Raw genomic sequence first — 13941 nt, 5'->3', positions numbered from 1 at the left:
CCACCCACCCACCCACCTACCTACCTACCTACCTACCCACCCACCTACCTACCTGCCTACCTACCTACCTACCTACCTACCTACCTACCCACCTACCTATAGGTGGGTAGGTGGGTAGGTAGGTAGGTAGGTAGGTACCTACCTACCTACCTACCAACCTTATTCATCACAGACAACAAAATAACACATAATAAAAAAGATTATAATGTAGATTTAACATCCCGCAGTCTGACTCTGATCATCCCGATTGACTCAACCGGAGGAGGAGTTGTACAGTGTTATTGAGGCAGGCAGAAATGTTCTCCTGAAGTGTTGTTTGGTGCAATAGCCAATCCATAGCTAGCCGATAGCCTTTCTCTAAAGGAGCTTCCCTGCTCTGCCTTTAGATTCCTTAGCAATTATCCAGAATAACCAGGCCCCCTATACCCGGAACAACTTTGAGCACTCTCTGGCTCACCCCATCAGCATTCCTGGCGTGTATTTGCCAGCTTTTTCTTCCTCTCTAACCTTGAAAACAGCAATAAAGTAGACTAGAAACGCTGCTTCCCTTTTGTACCATTCCTTCAGTTCACCTCTAGGTGTCACCTTTGGTTTAGTTTTTGTCTCTCTAGTTATTAGTTTGATGATCTTCATCTTTGTTTATTATTTCATTCAGTTCACTGTGTTTCTCTGTGTATTTTGCTCAGTCCCTTGTGTAGACTTGAGCTGCATCCCTTTGCTTTTCATGCAAACCTTGAGCTCTCAGAGCAAATGAATGCTTGATAAACTTTTAATTAGCATCGCTTCGAGGGTCGTTTATGTGCTTTGACAAACTGGGTTGCGACAGGCGGCACCTTAGATGTTCTGCCGAGACTAAGTTACACACCAATTAGTAGTCAAATAATCAGCAGACAAACGAAATGGAGCTTGTTGAAAATAGAGCAGTTAGTTATGTATTTATATTTGTATGATGACTTAAATGTCTTTCCACTCTGCTTCACATGCAAATACAAAATCACTCACTTTGAGGGTGTGAAGCTGGCCTGCATAATGCATTAATTGGACCAACATTTTGTGATGCGAGACAAAGAAAAGACAAACAACATCAGGTTTTGTTGGGGGCAGCCCTGAGGGCTGAGGGGTAGCCTTGCTTTCTGTAAAAACTTGCAATGTTTACCTTCAAACCTGCCTCCTGCTGAGCATCTCTCTGTGCCTCGGGTCTGCCATTGTCCCAAGCAAGTGTTGTTTGGAAGACTGAGGAAGATTCACTATACATTTACATTTTCAATTCGAAAACATACATTCAAATTCCTTTGGTTATTTGGTAGTGATTCCAAATAAATTCTAATAAAATGATTTAGATAGGTCACCCTACTTGTGAAAATAAAAAGTAGCCTATGACTTTACATAGCACCATTTTTATTTGGCCTGTACGATCTTCACAAAAAGGAACAGCCTTATTGTTTTTTTGGGTGTTTTTTTTACGTGGCAGCTCCCAGTCTGGGATAAAATATGAATGACGTGCTTTGTCCCTCTAATCCCATCTGTGCCTCTCTTTGTGTCCCTGTCTCGCCTGTGTCTCTGTAGCATTTCCAGAAGGTGATCCCCCACCAGTTTGACAGTTGCCCAGACAAGCTGATCCTTAGGGCTTACCAGATCAAATACAACCCCAAGAGGATGAAGAAGTGAGACTGTTTATTATTCAACTGACAGCTAATAAGGCTTGCTTTAGGGGAGAAAATGCATAATGTAGCCCAATGGGACGCGATGCTATTGTACTTGTATTGATTGAGGTTTGTGGTCTTTGCTCCTGTATGATATGGATGGCCATTTTGGAAACACGTGCTTTTGTGACCTAGCATCTGGGTTGATCAAATGTCTGTTTCCTTAAATGACATTGTACTTGTCACTTTTAACTTGAAGATATAATGAATGATTTTGTTTATTTTTATTTTGCAAAATACAACAGTCAATTACTGTTTTATATTTACACTGCTCCGCTTAATTCACCAGGCTTGAGAAAGAATATACCACAATTAAGAACAAAGAAATGGAAGAGCAAATTGAAATCAAGGTGGGCTGCATTCAAATTGTTTATTTATGTGTTTGTGCACTTTAAATAAAAGAGACATACGTTTTACACTTTGGGGAGAATAGATCAAATACTCTCTCTTTCTCATATGCACATTTCAGAGGTTGCGTACAGAGAACAGGCTTCTGAAACAGAGGATTGAGACTTTGGAGAAGGTAAGAGATGGGCTTGATTATGTAAAATGCTCATATAAAACAGGTTAATGGAGGACATATTGGAACTAGAGTGGATATCAGAATGCTCTTCACATTAGGTAGAACTTTGTGTGTGTGTGTAGCAATTAGATCATTTTGTATTGCTGCCAGATTTGAATTGATGGAACTCATTCCGTTCAGCATCGTTTGTGCAGACTGCAGAAGAGCTTGTCTGTCTGTGTATGTAGTATGTTTGTGTGGCGATGGTTGTACATCTGCTAATAAATGAGCCAGCCCATTTGTACAATACAGCCTGTTTCTTCCGTTCTGTGTACTGTAGCACTTAGAGTCAAGGCAGCTTTGCTATTTTTCAGCCTGATGTATGCTTTTATACAACTTGAACATATTTCCAACGTGTTGGCATTAAACGTTGGCACCTTTTCAGTCGTCAAAGAATAAATCGGGCTTCCCTCTCCTATTCACTTTTACTCAAGATCTGTCTTTTCTCTGTGATTTGACACTCCTTTCTTTTTCACAAAATTCCAAGTGATTGTTACATCCTCTCTTTTAGGGTACGGTACGGTCACACCGCACGTTTATTCTACCTAAGAGGGCAGATTCTGCCAATGCATTTCAATGGGAATGGAGCGTTATTTTCATATTTTGTTTGTTTGTTTGTTTGCAAAAAATCGCAAATGGCAGCAAACTGCTCCATTCCCATTGAAATGCATTGGCAGAATCCGCACCCTCATAGGTAGAATAAAAGGGCGGTGTGGCCACGTGCTCTTATTGAATAAAACTCCCGTTCTCTTCAATTTCCTCTCTGGCTTCCTGGTGGTTTATCCTCCCTGTGGGTGCCGCAAACCTTTCTGTCACTTTCTTCATCTGTTCTTCATCTTCCTCTTCCTCTCCTTCGTGGTCTTGTAGGAGAGCGCTGCTCTGGCAGACAGACTGATACAGGTAGAGTACTGACTGATCTTCCTGTCTACTTCTCCTCTCACTCCATTCTTTTCTTTTTGTTTCCCCCTGCACCAACAACTCTGCATGAGAGAATGAGTTTTGTTTTGCTTATTAATCCTTGTTCAAACGTTGCCCTCCGTAAGACCCACCACCAATCCCTGGCTGCATGATGGAACTGTGAATGGCTATTTTCACTTAAACACTGAGGGCAGTATTATGCGTGTCTTAAGTACCAGGTCTTATTACTTAACTTAAGACCTGGAGGCGTGATCAATGCCATTTGGCTATTCTGAGTGGCCAAACAGCATTGACCACGCCTCCAGGTCTTAAGTTAAGTCATAAGACCTGGTACTTAAGACACGCATAATACTGCCCTGAGCGTGTAGATCTGCTATTTTCAAAAGATTTTTATACATTTGAAAACTTCAAATGGGAAATTCTGCATAATGAGTACTTTCACTTTTGGTAATTCAAGTACATTTTTATGCCAATACTTTTGTACGTTTACTCAAGTAAATTTTGAATTCCAGACTTTAACTTGTAAAAGAGTACTTTTACATTTCACTTAAAATGTGAGCAGATTTTCCAACAGTGTGGTGCTGTCTGTTCCAGGGTCAGGTGACGCGGGCGCAGGAGGCAGAGGAGAACTATGTGATAAAGAGGGAGCTGGCCGTAGTCCGGCAGCAGTGCAACACGGCTAACGAGAGTCTGGAGAAAGCACAGGACGCCATCCGAGAGCTGCAGGAACACAAGGTAAGGATAGGTGGCACTATAGAAAAAAAGTGTTGTTGATATGTCTTCAGAACGTGAGCACTTAGCCTGATAAATAGTGGTCTTCAAACCAAAGTTTGTTGTTTTAAAGAACTCGCTTGAACTGTGTCTGATGGGAAGCGCTTCGTACTGTGATTCTCAGAAGCCACCAAAATGAATCATACCACCACATTGGTTTGCGAGAAAATGGAAGGGTTTTTGTTAAGACATCCATAATGTCAGGAAACGGTATTCATGAAACGGTGTGCGAGTTGTCACAAAGTGTGTTGCTTCATGTGGTTAGCGTGTTCAGCATGAAGATGAGTTCAATCTCTATCATCTGGCATTGAACTATAGCCTCGTGGACCACAGGCCATTTGTTTTCAAAGGGGGAAACAAAACCTGGGCAGGAAAGGTGGCATAGTGGGAGTGAACCTTGTATTTTGCTAAACCAATAAGAGTGCAGATAGCATTCTGAGAACCACTGTTTTTGCATCAATAAAATAATATATCGATAGGCACTTTTGAACCATCCATAGTCAACCTCTGAGACAGATGGAACCGTCCCATAGTGCACATTATTAAGGTGACCCATATACGGAGATGATATTGAGAAAAGGCTAAATGTTCCCAGATGTTACTATCCACATTTACCAAGAGCTATGGATTTACTTTGGGAAATGTGCATAATTACCATCCCTCGCAGGGAATGCATAGATAAACCATTATCGTCTATGAGTGAGCATATAAATTATAGGGTTTCATTTTCAGTTTATGTATGAGTCAGAGTGACGAATGACATCAACTTCATCTTTATCTGCTACAGTACATCAAATCAGGGCCTTCACCACAAGCTGTATGTATTGCACTGTTTTCTAAATTGTTTTATAAAGTATGTGAATAACTAAAATGCCATAAGCTATTCATACCACTGAATCTATCTTTATTTAATTGGCAGAACTGTTTTCTGACTACTAGTGGAATGTGACTATGTGAGTTTTCCTATGGAGAACTGCTGCCCACAACCGAATGTAATCACTAATGTCCTGCTGAAAAACATTTCTATTAAAAAAGAATGCCCTCTGGGAAATTGAGTAAAATTGACAGCACATTGGGGCCTAATTTTAACGGTCAGTTACACTGAAATAAAAAGTTATAATAACATTAGAGGTACCAAGATTCTGTTGACTGCTTGGCTTGCTATTATACTTCTTTAACCTTTATCCTTGAGTGTCTTGAAAGGCGCTATATACATTCACATTATTATTGATGATGTCAACGCTGTGAATTAGAGTACTGTATGCCACACTTTGCAAGACTATAGCTGCATTCACACGGGTAGATGCAAAGATACAGTCTACCTTTCATTGTCAATGGAAGCCAGCGACATGGAGATACAAAGATGCATCTGACGTTTGTAGCTGCTGTAAAAGCTACAAAGCTACAAATTGAAGCTGAGCTGAGTTCAACTTCCAGATGCAAAGCTGCAAAGCTACAACTGTAGCTGCAATGACACGTCACTACGGACGCACGCTTGTTGCTTGATGACGTCACGCCCGTGTGAGCAACAGATTCTACAAAGCGACAACACAACAAATTATGTTGTGATCTACAAAGCGACAAATATCCTGTGTATCTTTGCATCTTTTGCATCTGCCCGTGTGAAGCTGTGAACGTAGCATTAGGGTGAAATATTGCTTGAATAAGCACAAGTCTTTTTGTATGTTCACACGGGCAGATGCAAAAGATGCAAAGATACACAGGATATTTGTCGCTTTGTAGCATATCTGTGTTCTTCAAGACGGTCGTTGGCGTCATCAAGCGTGCAGACATGTGTCGGAGGAAGCTGGGTTCCGCTAGTGTCACTGAAGTCAGTGAAGTGTCAATTAATCCTGGTAAAGCACACACACAGTCAAGTGTAATATTGCGATTATACAACAGTTACTCTTAAAAATCAATTTGATTGGTTCGTGCTTCGCTACATCATTGGAGCTACAGTTAGGTTTGTATCTTTGCATCTGGAAGTTGAACCCAGCTCAACTTCAAGTTTTAGCTTTGTATCTTTTGCAGCAGCTACAAATGCCACATTTGCTTTGTTGCTTCACGTCGCTGGCTTCCGTTGAAAAAGAACGGTAGACTGTATCTTGCCATCTGCCTGTCTGAACGCAGCATTTTCCAATGTGACTTGAGCCACATTCAGAGGTGGTTTCAAATCTGATTCAAATCTGATTTGAGGAGATCCATCTCAGTCTGAATGCAACAACCTGATCTCAATCAGATTCCATGTGACTTGTATGTGACTTGTTTGCGTTTAGACTTATTTAAACAAATCAGATTCCAATCTGGATGTGTCACAGATCTGATTCAGTGTGAAAGGTCGGGCCAAAATAATCTGATTTGAAATCAGATTTGATTTGATGTGACTGCGGATTAAATGGGGTCTTTTGTTGGTCGAGAAATCACACCATGTTACATGAATGGTGTTCCTTTCAGTACACAGATCAATTCGTGACCGATCTCCAGATGCAGCTGGAGCAGTCCAGACTGCAGGAGGCAGAGCTGCTGGGAGCACTGAAGGAGATGCAGGACAAGGTGCTCGACCTCGAGAAGGTCAGTTCACAGAAAAACATGTGTGTGTGAGAGTGTGTGTGTGTGTGTGTGTGTGTGTGTGTGTGTGTGTGTGTGTGTGTGTGTGTGTGTGTGTGTGTGTGTGTGTGTGTGTGTGTGTGTGTGTGTGTGTGTGTGTGTGTGTGTCAGTGTGCAGATGTGTTTTTATTGAATTTAATTAATTACACATCTGTAAATTACAACATCTGCTGTTAAAATCATATTACTCTCTAATAATATCTTACCTAGACAGAGTGAGAGCTGCCAAAATGCGCACAATCGCACACACACACACACACACACACACACACACACACACACACACACACACACACACACACACACACACACACACAGACAGAGAGCAGAGAGCATAAATTGTACAGTAAGAGACATAATGGGTGCTTATTGATGATTATGCATTTTAATGTTATTGTGTGTTCGTGTGTGCGTGTGCCCATCCAGAGGAGCAGCTGCCTGCCTGACGAGCACAACGTGGTGGCTCTGCAGGAGGAGGTCAAACAGCTGAAACTGAGGGAACTGGAGACGCTCCAGTCCTTCAGAGAGATGCAGGACTCCATCACTGAGCTCAACCAGCGCTGGCAGGTAGGTAGTAGGCCCACACACACACACAGTTGATGCAGTATACGTCCACACGTTAACTCTAAGCCGGGTTTTCACCGACTACGTTTGCTTGTCGAGATTTTGAATTCTCTGGACTAGAGACAAAATGTCGCTCATGTGGCATGTTGTCGTGCAGTTGGCAGTTAAAATGTGTCACTTTGTACCCAAACCAAACATCCTTTTCCCCGTTCTGCAAACAAAGCCCAGCTTAATAAGCTGTCACCCTCACAGCTAGAAGGTCCTGGGTTCGATTCCCGCTGTGGGCGCTGGGGGTGTGTCCTCTCCTCTGCGTCATCGGTGCCCATACCCTAGGTGGGGTTGGCGAAAGGCCCTTTCTGTGTGTAGTTTGCATGTTCTCCCCGTGTCCCCTAGGCCCAGGTTATAGGTAAAACATGCAGTAATCCTGTTCTCTAAACTGCCTCTGCTTGGCCAGCCGGGGCGCCTGATAGAGGTGAAAGGAACTGGTTGGAATAACGTGTTCCTTCCACGTGCTACGTCCAACTGGGGAAACTCCCCCCTGTCAGGCTTGGACTCCTCATGCAGTGAAGAAAGTATGAGGTCAGTCCATTGCTCTCCCCAGGTTAGCAGAGGGATTGTAGCGCCCAGGATTACATTCGATAATTGACACTAGGTGAAAAGATGGGGTTACAAAATAATGGGATAAAAATATATTCCATGATAAACCACATGCAAGGTCTTTTCAGTCAGGTCCTTATTTTAAGACGAAAATGACCCCGGGTCGTGAACCGTCAGAACCGGAGGTTCTAGATGTATATTCTCCTACGATATTATTCTAATTCACCCGAAACATACATTTTGCAACCACGATCAGCGATGCTTTAGTTATCGGCCGTGAATAAAGCTTGTTTTGATTAAAAACGGAATCTGGGGCCCAGACGGTTAGCTCAACCGTCTGGGCACCTAGGCTGCTAAGCCAGCCTGACGGCGTGCCGCGGGCTCGACTCCCGATCCCGACGGCCTTTGCCGTGTGTCTTCCCCCATCTCTCTCCCCATTTCCTGTCAGTCTACTTTCAACCTATCAATAAAGGCAGAAAAGGCCCAAAAAAATATCTTAGAATAAAAAAAGGAATCTGAGAATAGAAGAATCAGAGATAAAAGCATTTGAAAAAACTGGAAACAAGTGGAGGTAGATGCGGTGGCCGACATCTTGTTTCTGTTTCATTTCCTGTATTTATTGATGTCTGCAGTGCTTTTAATCTGCTGCCTCAGCAATGTGGCATGGATGGATGCTCCCTGTCCTGACAGACTTAGTTTCACATATATTGACCATTTCTCAGGCTAACAAACAATTGAGTATTCCTTTAATCTTGTTTCATTTCATTGCAATTCGTTGTTACAACTGTTTATTTATTTGTTATTCTTTGTATGTCTACTTTGTACACAGATAAACATACTTTACATTCCCTCCTATGTTTTTTCCAGCAACACATGTCCCGGGGTCAGGGTGGGGGGAATTGGAAGGAATCCCCTAAGAAGAATGCTATGAATGAGTTGCAGGACAAACTGATGACCATCAGACTGAGGGAGGCTCAGGCCCAGGCTGAACTCAGAGAGGTCAAACTGAATGTCTTGCAGCTGGAAAGCCAGGTTGGTGATGGCTATCAATTCAACAAACTCATTAAACCAGAGGTTTGCGACACTTTTCATATCATGGGCCATTATTTATTCTGCATTTGAGCAACGGACCACCATTTCACTGTTACCAACTCTCCATCATTTAGCTGGAGAGGACCACTGTGTGGTCCCTCCCTGGACCACTGGTTGAAAACCACTGCATTAAACCCTAAGGGCCTTATCTTGCGCGCCACCTTACCCCTTATGCCTAAACCTTTTTGGCATTTTTCTTTTACTATTTTGAAAAACATTTTAAAATAGCCGATCCACTTCAACATCTTGTGAGCTTGTAGATATGCCATTCGAACTATTTAAAAGTGTTTTTCAAAATAGTAAAAAGTGCCTAAAAGTTGCCATATAAGCATATATAAGCAAGATAGCGTTGAAGTGTAAAACTTGACGTCAACACTGGGGATGGCCTCGATCGTCTTTCTCTCTCTGACTTCTGTGACTTCCCTCTTTTTCTGCGCTCTCTTCCACTCCCACATTCCATCTCTACCCTCTCCCACTGTTCTCGAATTCTAGAACCAAATCCACAGCAAGTTGATTGGTCGCCACGAACAGGAGCGCTCCGCCCTCCAGGACCGCATCCAGATGGTGTCCAATCAGAACAAAGGCCTACAGACCCAGCTCAGCGAGATGAAGAGGAAACAAGCAGAGTTCGACTGCAAGGTTTGAATGGAGGCAGTGTTGAGTTTGACAGCAGATTTTGACATAGTTTTAGTCATAGTCTTTTGATTAAAATGTTTCTTGTGCCCACTCTACCTTTCTCCTCATACATGCAGAGTAAAGAAGAAGTCATGGCGGTACGATTAAGAGAGGCTGACAGTATGGCCGCGATGGCTGAGCTGAGACAGAAGATGGCCGACTTAGAAATACAGGTGTGTGCGACTGCGTACATGCATACATCCATGTGCTCATGTGGGTTTGTGGGTGTGAACGTATGCAGTTCATATGAAAGGAAAAAAAGATCGCACACCATTTTAACCCATTTTGGGCGGGAACCCCTTTTGGTGTTTTAACTAAGCATTATGTTATACTTTCGCTATTGAAAAATAGCAGATCTACAAGCTCATAGCGCGCTACCGAGTGGCGCGCTACGAGCTTGTAGGTCTGCTATTTTTGAAAAATCGTGACACAAATCACGGCACAAATCTTTGAATATATATTCTTTCAGAGGACTTTTTTTTTATTTCGACGTCAGGCCTAAATGGGTTAAAAGTTCTTAAAATACCATATTAATAGTGCAATGTTTCAAACTACATACCGGTAGGTCTTCTTCAGGTACAAACGCTCATGTCCGCGCGTGTGTGTTGTTTACTCTATCTTGCAGAAGGAAGAAGGGTTGATCAAGGGGCAGCTGAACCACTCAGATTCCAGACAGTATATCACCCAGCTCCGAGATCAGATCTCTGAACTCAAGAATGAGGTATGAGTCATGACAAACTCACACAAGGGCACACACTAAACTTCACTACTGACCTTTACTTTATTCCCAGTTTACAAGTAGTTGGAAAATAACAATGAAATCTTACTATCTGCGGTGTCCATGACAGAGTTTTTCTAGTATACTAGTATATCAAAAAGTAGCAATTAAAAGAAAATCAAAAAGGAACGCTAACGTTGTGTGTGCCAATAAAGAAATGGAAACGGAAATGGAAACGCCATTCATTATTTTTTTTGCATGTGCTACCTTTTTGGATTTTTTTAAATTACCAATAATCTATCATACTAATCAGTCATATTGATTCAGACCAGTTGATCAGAGACACTAGAAAAACTTTAAATGAGAAAAAGAGGTTGTGCATCAGCAATAGTTTTCAGTGGAGTGCTAAACCCAGATCCAGTATACATCAAAAAGTAGGAATTCACTTTATTTACAATTAAATGAAGTTATAATATAGGTTATTTAAAGTTAAAATCTAAAATGACACAGCTTTTCTTGGTTGTAACGGGTTAAAGACACACAAACCACACCAACAGAACTTTAAGTTGTCACATAAGCTGCATATTACTTCAGACTCATTTGTCCAATTGTGCTTCTTGAGAAGAGGGACCAAAGTTCTTGCAGCTCCAACCCACGAGAACGCCATTCTCACCTCTCACAAGCCTGCTGTGAACTCTGATCACGACAGTCTGCAACAGTGTGAAAGCTGTTTCACACGTTGAACGCCCCTGATGCGTGCGAGTAACCCACAATACTCACTCATTTAGGAGTAGCAGTGCATGACTAGGCCTTGTGCATGTCACAGTAATATAATGAGGCCTCCCTGCACTTTGCCATGACTTTCCTCACTGCATAATCATAACAAGATTTAGTTTTTGCTTTCTACATAAATCTACATAAAGGTTAGTGACACTTGCGTTACTACAATGGAGATCAAATCACTGCAGTAGGCCTAGTGTAGGTTCTGGATGACACATACCATCAGTGTTGACGTATAATTAAACATCTTTGTGATTTAGCTTGACTTGGCAAGGCACTGAAACAAAAACTCAGAATGTATGAGTTTTCAAAATCCCTTGGGTCCATTTTTACACTCAATCAATGCTGAGGATTTGGGTCTAACACTGATAATTTTATTGCGCAGTAAGGTTGTCGTCTAATGAATATTTCTGTGGTGTAAAAATACAGAGAGAGAGAGAGAAGGAAGACAACAGCCATTGTCAATAACAGTTCCATTGGTTTACCACAGAAGACCCCCCCCCCCTTCCAACCCCTCCCCCACCCAACCTACTCTGTGGGTAGCCTACCCCAATGCATGATGGGATAATAGCATGCAAACCAATTTACAATTTAGGCATTTAGCAGACGCTCTTAATCCAGAGCGATTTACATTAAGCAAGAACAAAAAGCATGGCAATACATTACATACATAAAAATGAAACATGCGTAAGCTAAGAACGTAACAGTGATTGATTGATTGATTGAAGAATTTATTAACAGTTTGCAGAATTACAGTACATTTCAAGCACAAACTCAATACAAAGGCTGTTAACTGTGAGTGGACGACCCAATTAAGCATTACACTTGTTTCCAATAGGGTCCACCATGTTCAAATCATCAAAACATTTAGAGACGTACAAATAGACACTTCTATAGACAGAACAGGAATTCATCAAAAAGGAGGTAAAAAGGGAAAAGAAATATATACAGTGAGGGGAAAAAAGGGGGGGGCGGGGGGGGGGGGGGATTCAGATTTTACGGGGGCCAGTTTCGAATTGCAGCCATCCGTAGGTGCCCTTTGAGAGCGGTTTTGAAGGAGTCAAGGGATTCGCATGTCTTAATGACAGTTGGTAGGGCGTTCCACATTTTGGTGGCATAGGAGCGAAAAGAATTTAGTCCCTTGTTTGTGCCGAATCTGGGTTGTACATGGTTCGTTGCACTCCCTCTGGTGTTGTGGGTGTGGACTTCGTTAACATTAAGGAAGTATCTAGACAGGTACATGGGTATCTTGGTGGTGTATCGAATCTTGTGGACCAGACCCATTGCAAGATGCTGTACTCTGTCGTCGACCCTAAGCCATTCCAGCCTGTCGAAGTGGGCAGGGGTGAGGTGGGTTCGGGGGGCTAGATCAAGTAGGAGCCTGACCAGTTTGTTTTGGGAAGTCTGGAGCCTGGTTTTAAGGGCCTTTGAGGTGCTGTGGTACCAGGAGGTGCATGCATAGTCAAAGAAACCCTGTACAAGGGCTCCTGTTAAGGTCTTCAAGGTGTTTTTGTTGACCAGTGAGGAGATCCTGTAGAGGAATCTTGTTCTATGGTTGACTTTTTTGATTACGTTGGTGGCCATTTTATCACCGGAAAGATTAGCCTCCAGGATGGAACCTAGGTAGGTAATTTCATCTTTACGTGTGATAACATTGTCACCCACTCTAACCAAGAAGCCATTTGCCTTGCTGAGATTACTAATAGAGCCAAAGAGAATGGATTCAGTTTTTCCCAGGTGTAAAGATAGTTTGTTATCAGCGAGCCAGGTGCAGATTCTACCGAGTTCAGAGCTGAGGGCATTTTCAACCTGCAGTTTGTCCCTGTCCGAGACCAGCAGTGCTGAGTCATCTGCGAACAGGAACAAGTTGCAGTCACAGGCTGAAGTCATGTCGTTTACATATATTAGGAACAGTAGAGGCCCTAGTATGCTTCCTTGTGGAACGCCACAGCTCACTGGGAGGGGGGGGGACAGTGTTCCGTTCACTTCCACCATCTGTTCTCTCCCCTCCAGGTAGGATTGCATCCAGCTCACTGATGTGCTATCGAAACCAATTGCTTTTAGCTTGTTAACCAGTATGGAGTGGTTCACGGTGTCAAAAGCCTTTTGGAGGTCCAGCATGACCATGCCGCAGTATTTGCCAGCGTCCACCTCTTGTTTGATGTGGTCGCTCAAATAGAGAAGGCATGTGTCAGTGGAGTGGGATGTTCTGAAGCCAGATTGGAACTCGTACAATAATTTATTAGTGGCAAGATACTTTTCAACCTGTTCATAGACTATTTTTTCCATCACTTTCGAGATGGAACTAAGAATAGAAATAGGGCGGTAGTTGCCGGGGTCTAATTTACTCCCTTTCTTGTGCAAGGGGGTTACTTTGGCCAGTTTGAAATCTTGGGGGACCTGTCCCTGTTTGATGGAGAGGTTTACTATGTGGGTGATGATTGGAGCTATAGAGATGGCTGAGTCTCTGAGAAATTTGGAGGGAATGTTGTCATGGCCTGTGGCCTTGTGGGGTTGGAGGGCACTCAGTTTCTTAATTACCTCATCAGTTGTTACCATAACTAGTTTAAAATCGTCTTTACAAACACCTAGGTTTTTGTAGAAGGTTATAATGTGCTCTACACCAAAGAGCCCAGAGTGGGAGGGCAGTTTGTTAACCAGAGTTGTTGCTATGTTTGTAAAGAAGATATTCAAGTAGTTGGCCACATCAAGGTTGTCAGTGATGAGAGTGTTGTCAGATTTGATGTTTATGTTCGAAAATCTGGTTTTTAGTTTCTGACCATAGCTTAGTTGATTGTTTAGTAGCTTCCAGAGCTCATGAGGATTGTTTTTGTTTTCCTGAGCTTTATCATTAATGAAGTTACTTTTAGCTGATTTGGTCATGGCAGTTACACTGTTTCGTAGTTTGATTCGTTGTGTATTTAGGTTGTTCAAACGAGCTTGGCGAACACTGT

The 13941-nt window shown here is 42.5% G+C and overlaps 1 protein-coding gene across 2 annotated transcripts in view; it reads left to right on the top strand.

Annotated features, from left to right (window-relative positions):
* evi5l (ecotropic viral integration site 5 like) overlaps positions 1 to 13941 on the top strand; it is a 44842-nt gene that overhangs the window by 25211 nt on the left and 5690 nt on the right. The window contains exons 10-20 of one of the 2 annotated variants that reach the window (XM_079498497.1): positions 1567 to 1664; positions 1993 to 2053; positions 2173 to 2226; positions 3133 to 3165; positions 3778 to 3918; positions 6409 to 6525; positions 6988 to 7128; positions 8590 to 8754; positions 9307 to 9453; positions 9567 to 9662; positions 10115 to 10210. In XM_079498497.1, coding sequence (XP_079354623.1) covers positions 1567 to 1664; positions 1993 to 2053; positions 2173 to 2226; positions 3133 to 3165; positions 3778 to 3918; positions 6409 to 6525; positions 6988 to 7128; positions 8590 to 8754; positions 9307 to 9453; positions 9567 to 9662; positions 10115 to 10210 — 1149 coding nt within the window. The remainder of the gene's footprint in view (positions 1 to 1566; positions 1665 to 1992; positions 2054 to 2172; positions 2227 to 3132; positions 3166 to 3777; positions 3919 to 6408; positions 6526 to 6987; positions 7129 to 8589; positions 8755 to 9306; positions 9454 to 9566; positions 9663 to 10114; positions 10211 to 13941) is intronic. The other variant, XM_079498498.1, reaches the window with a different exon arrangement.

Source organism: Electrona antarctica (genome assembly GCF_951216825.1).
Source record: "Electrona antarctica genome assembly, chromosome: 4".
Classification (NCBI taxonomy): domain Eukaryota; kingdom Metazoa; phylum Chordata; class Actinopteri; order Myctophiformes; family Myctophidae; genus Electrona; species Electrona antarctica.
Note: the sequence above shows the minus strand (reverse complement) of the source record. Positions and strands in the feature narration are given on the sequence as shown.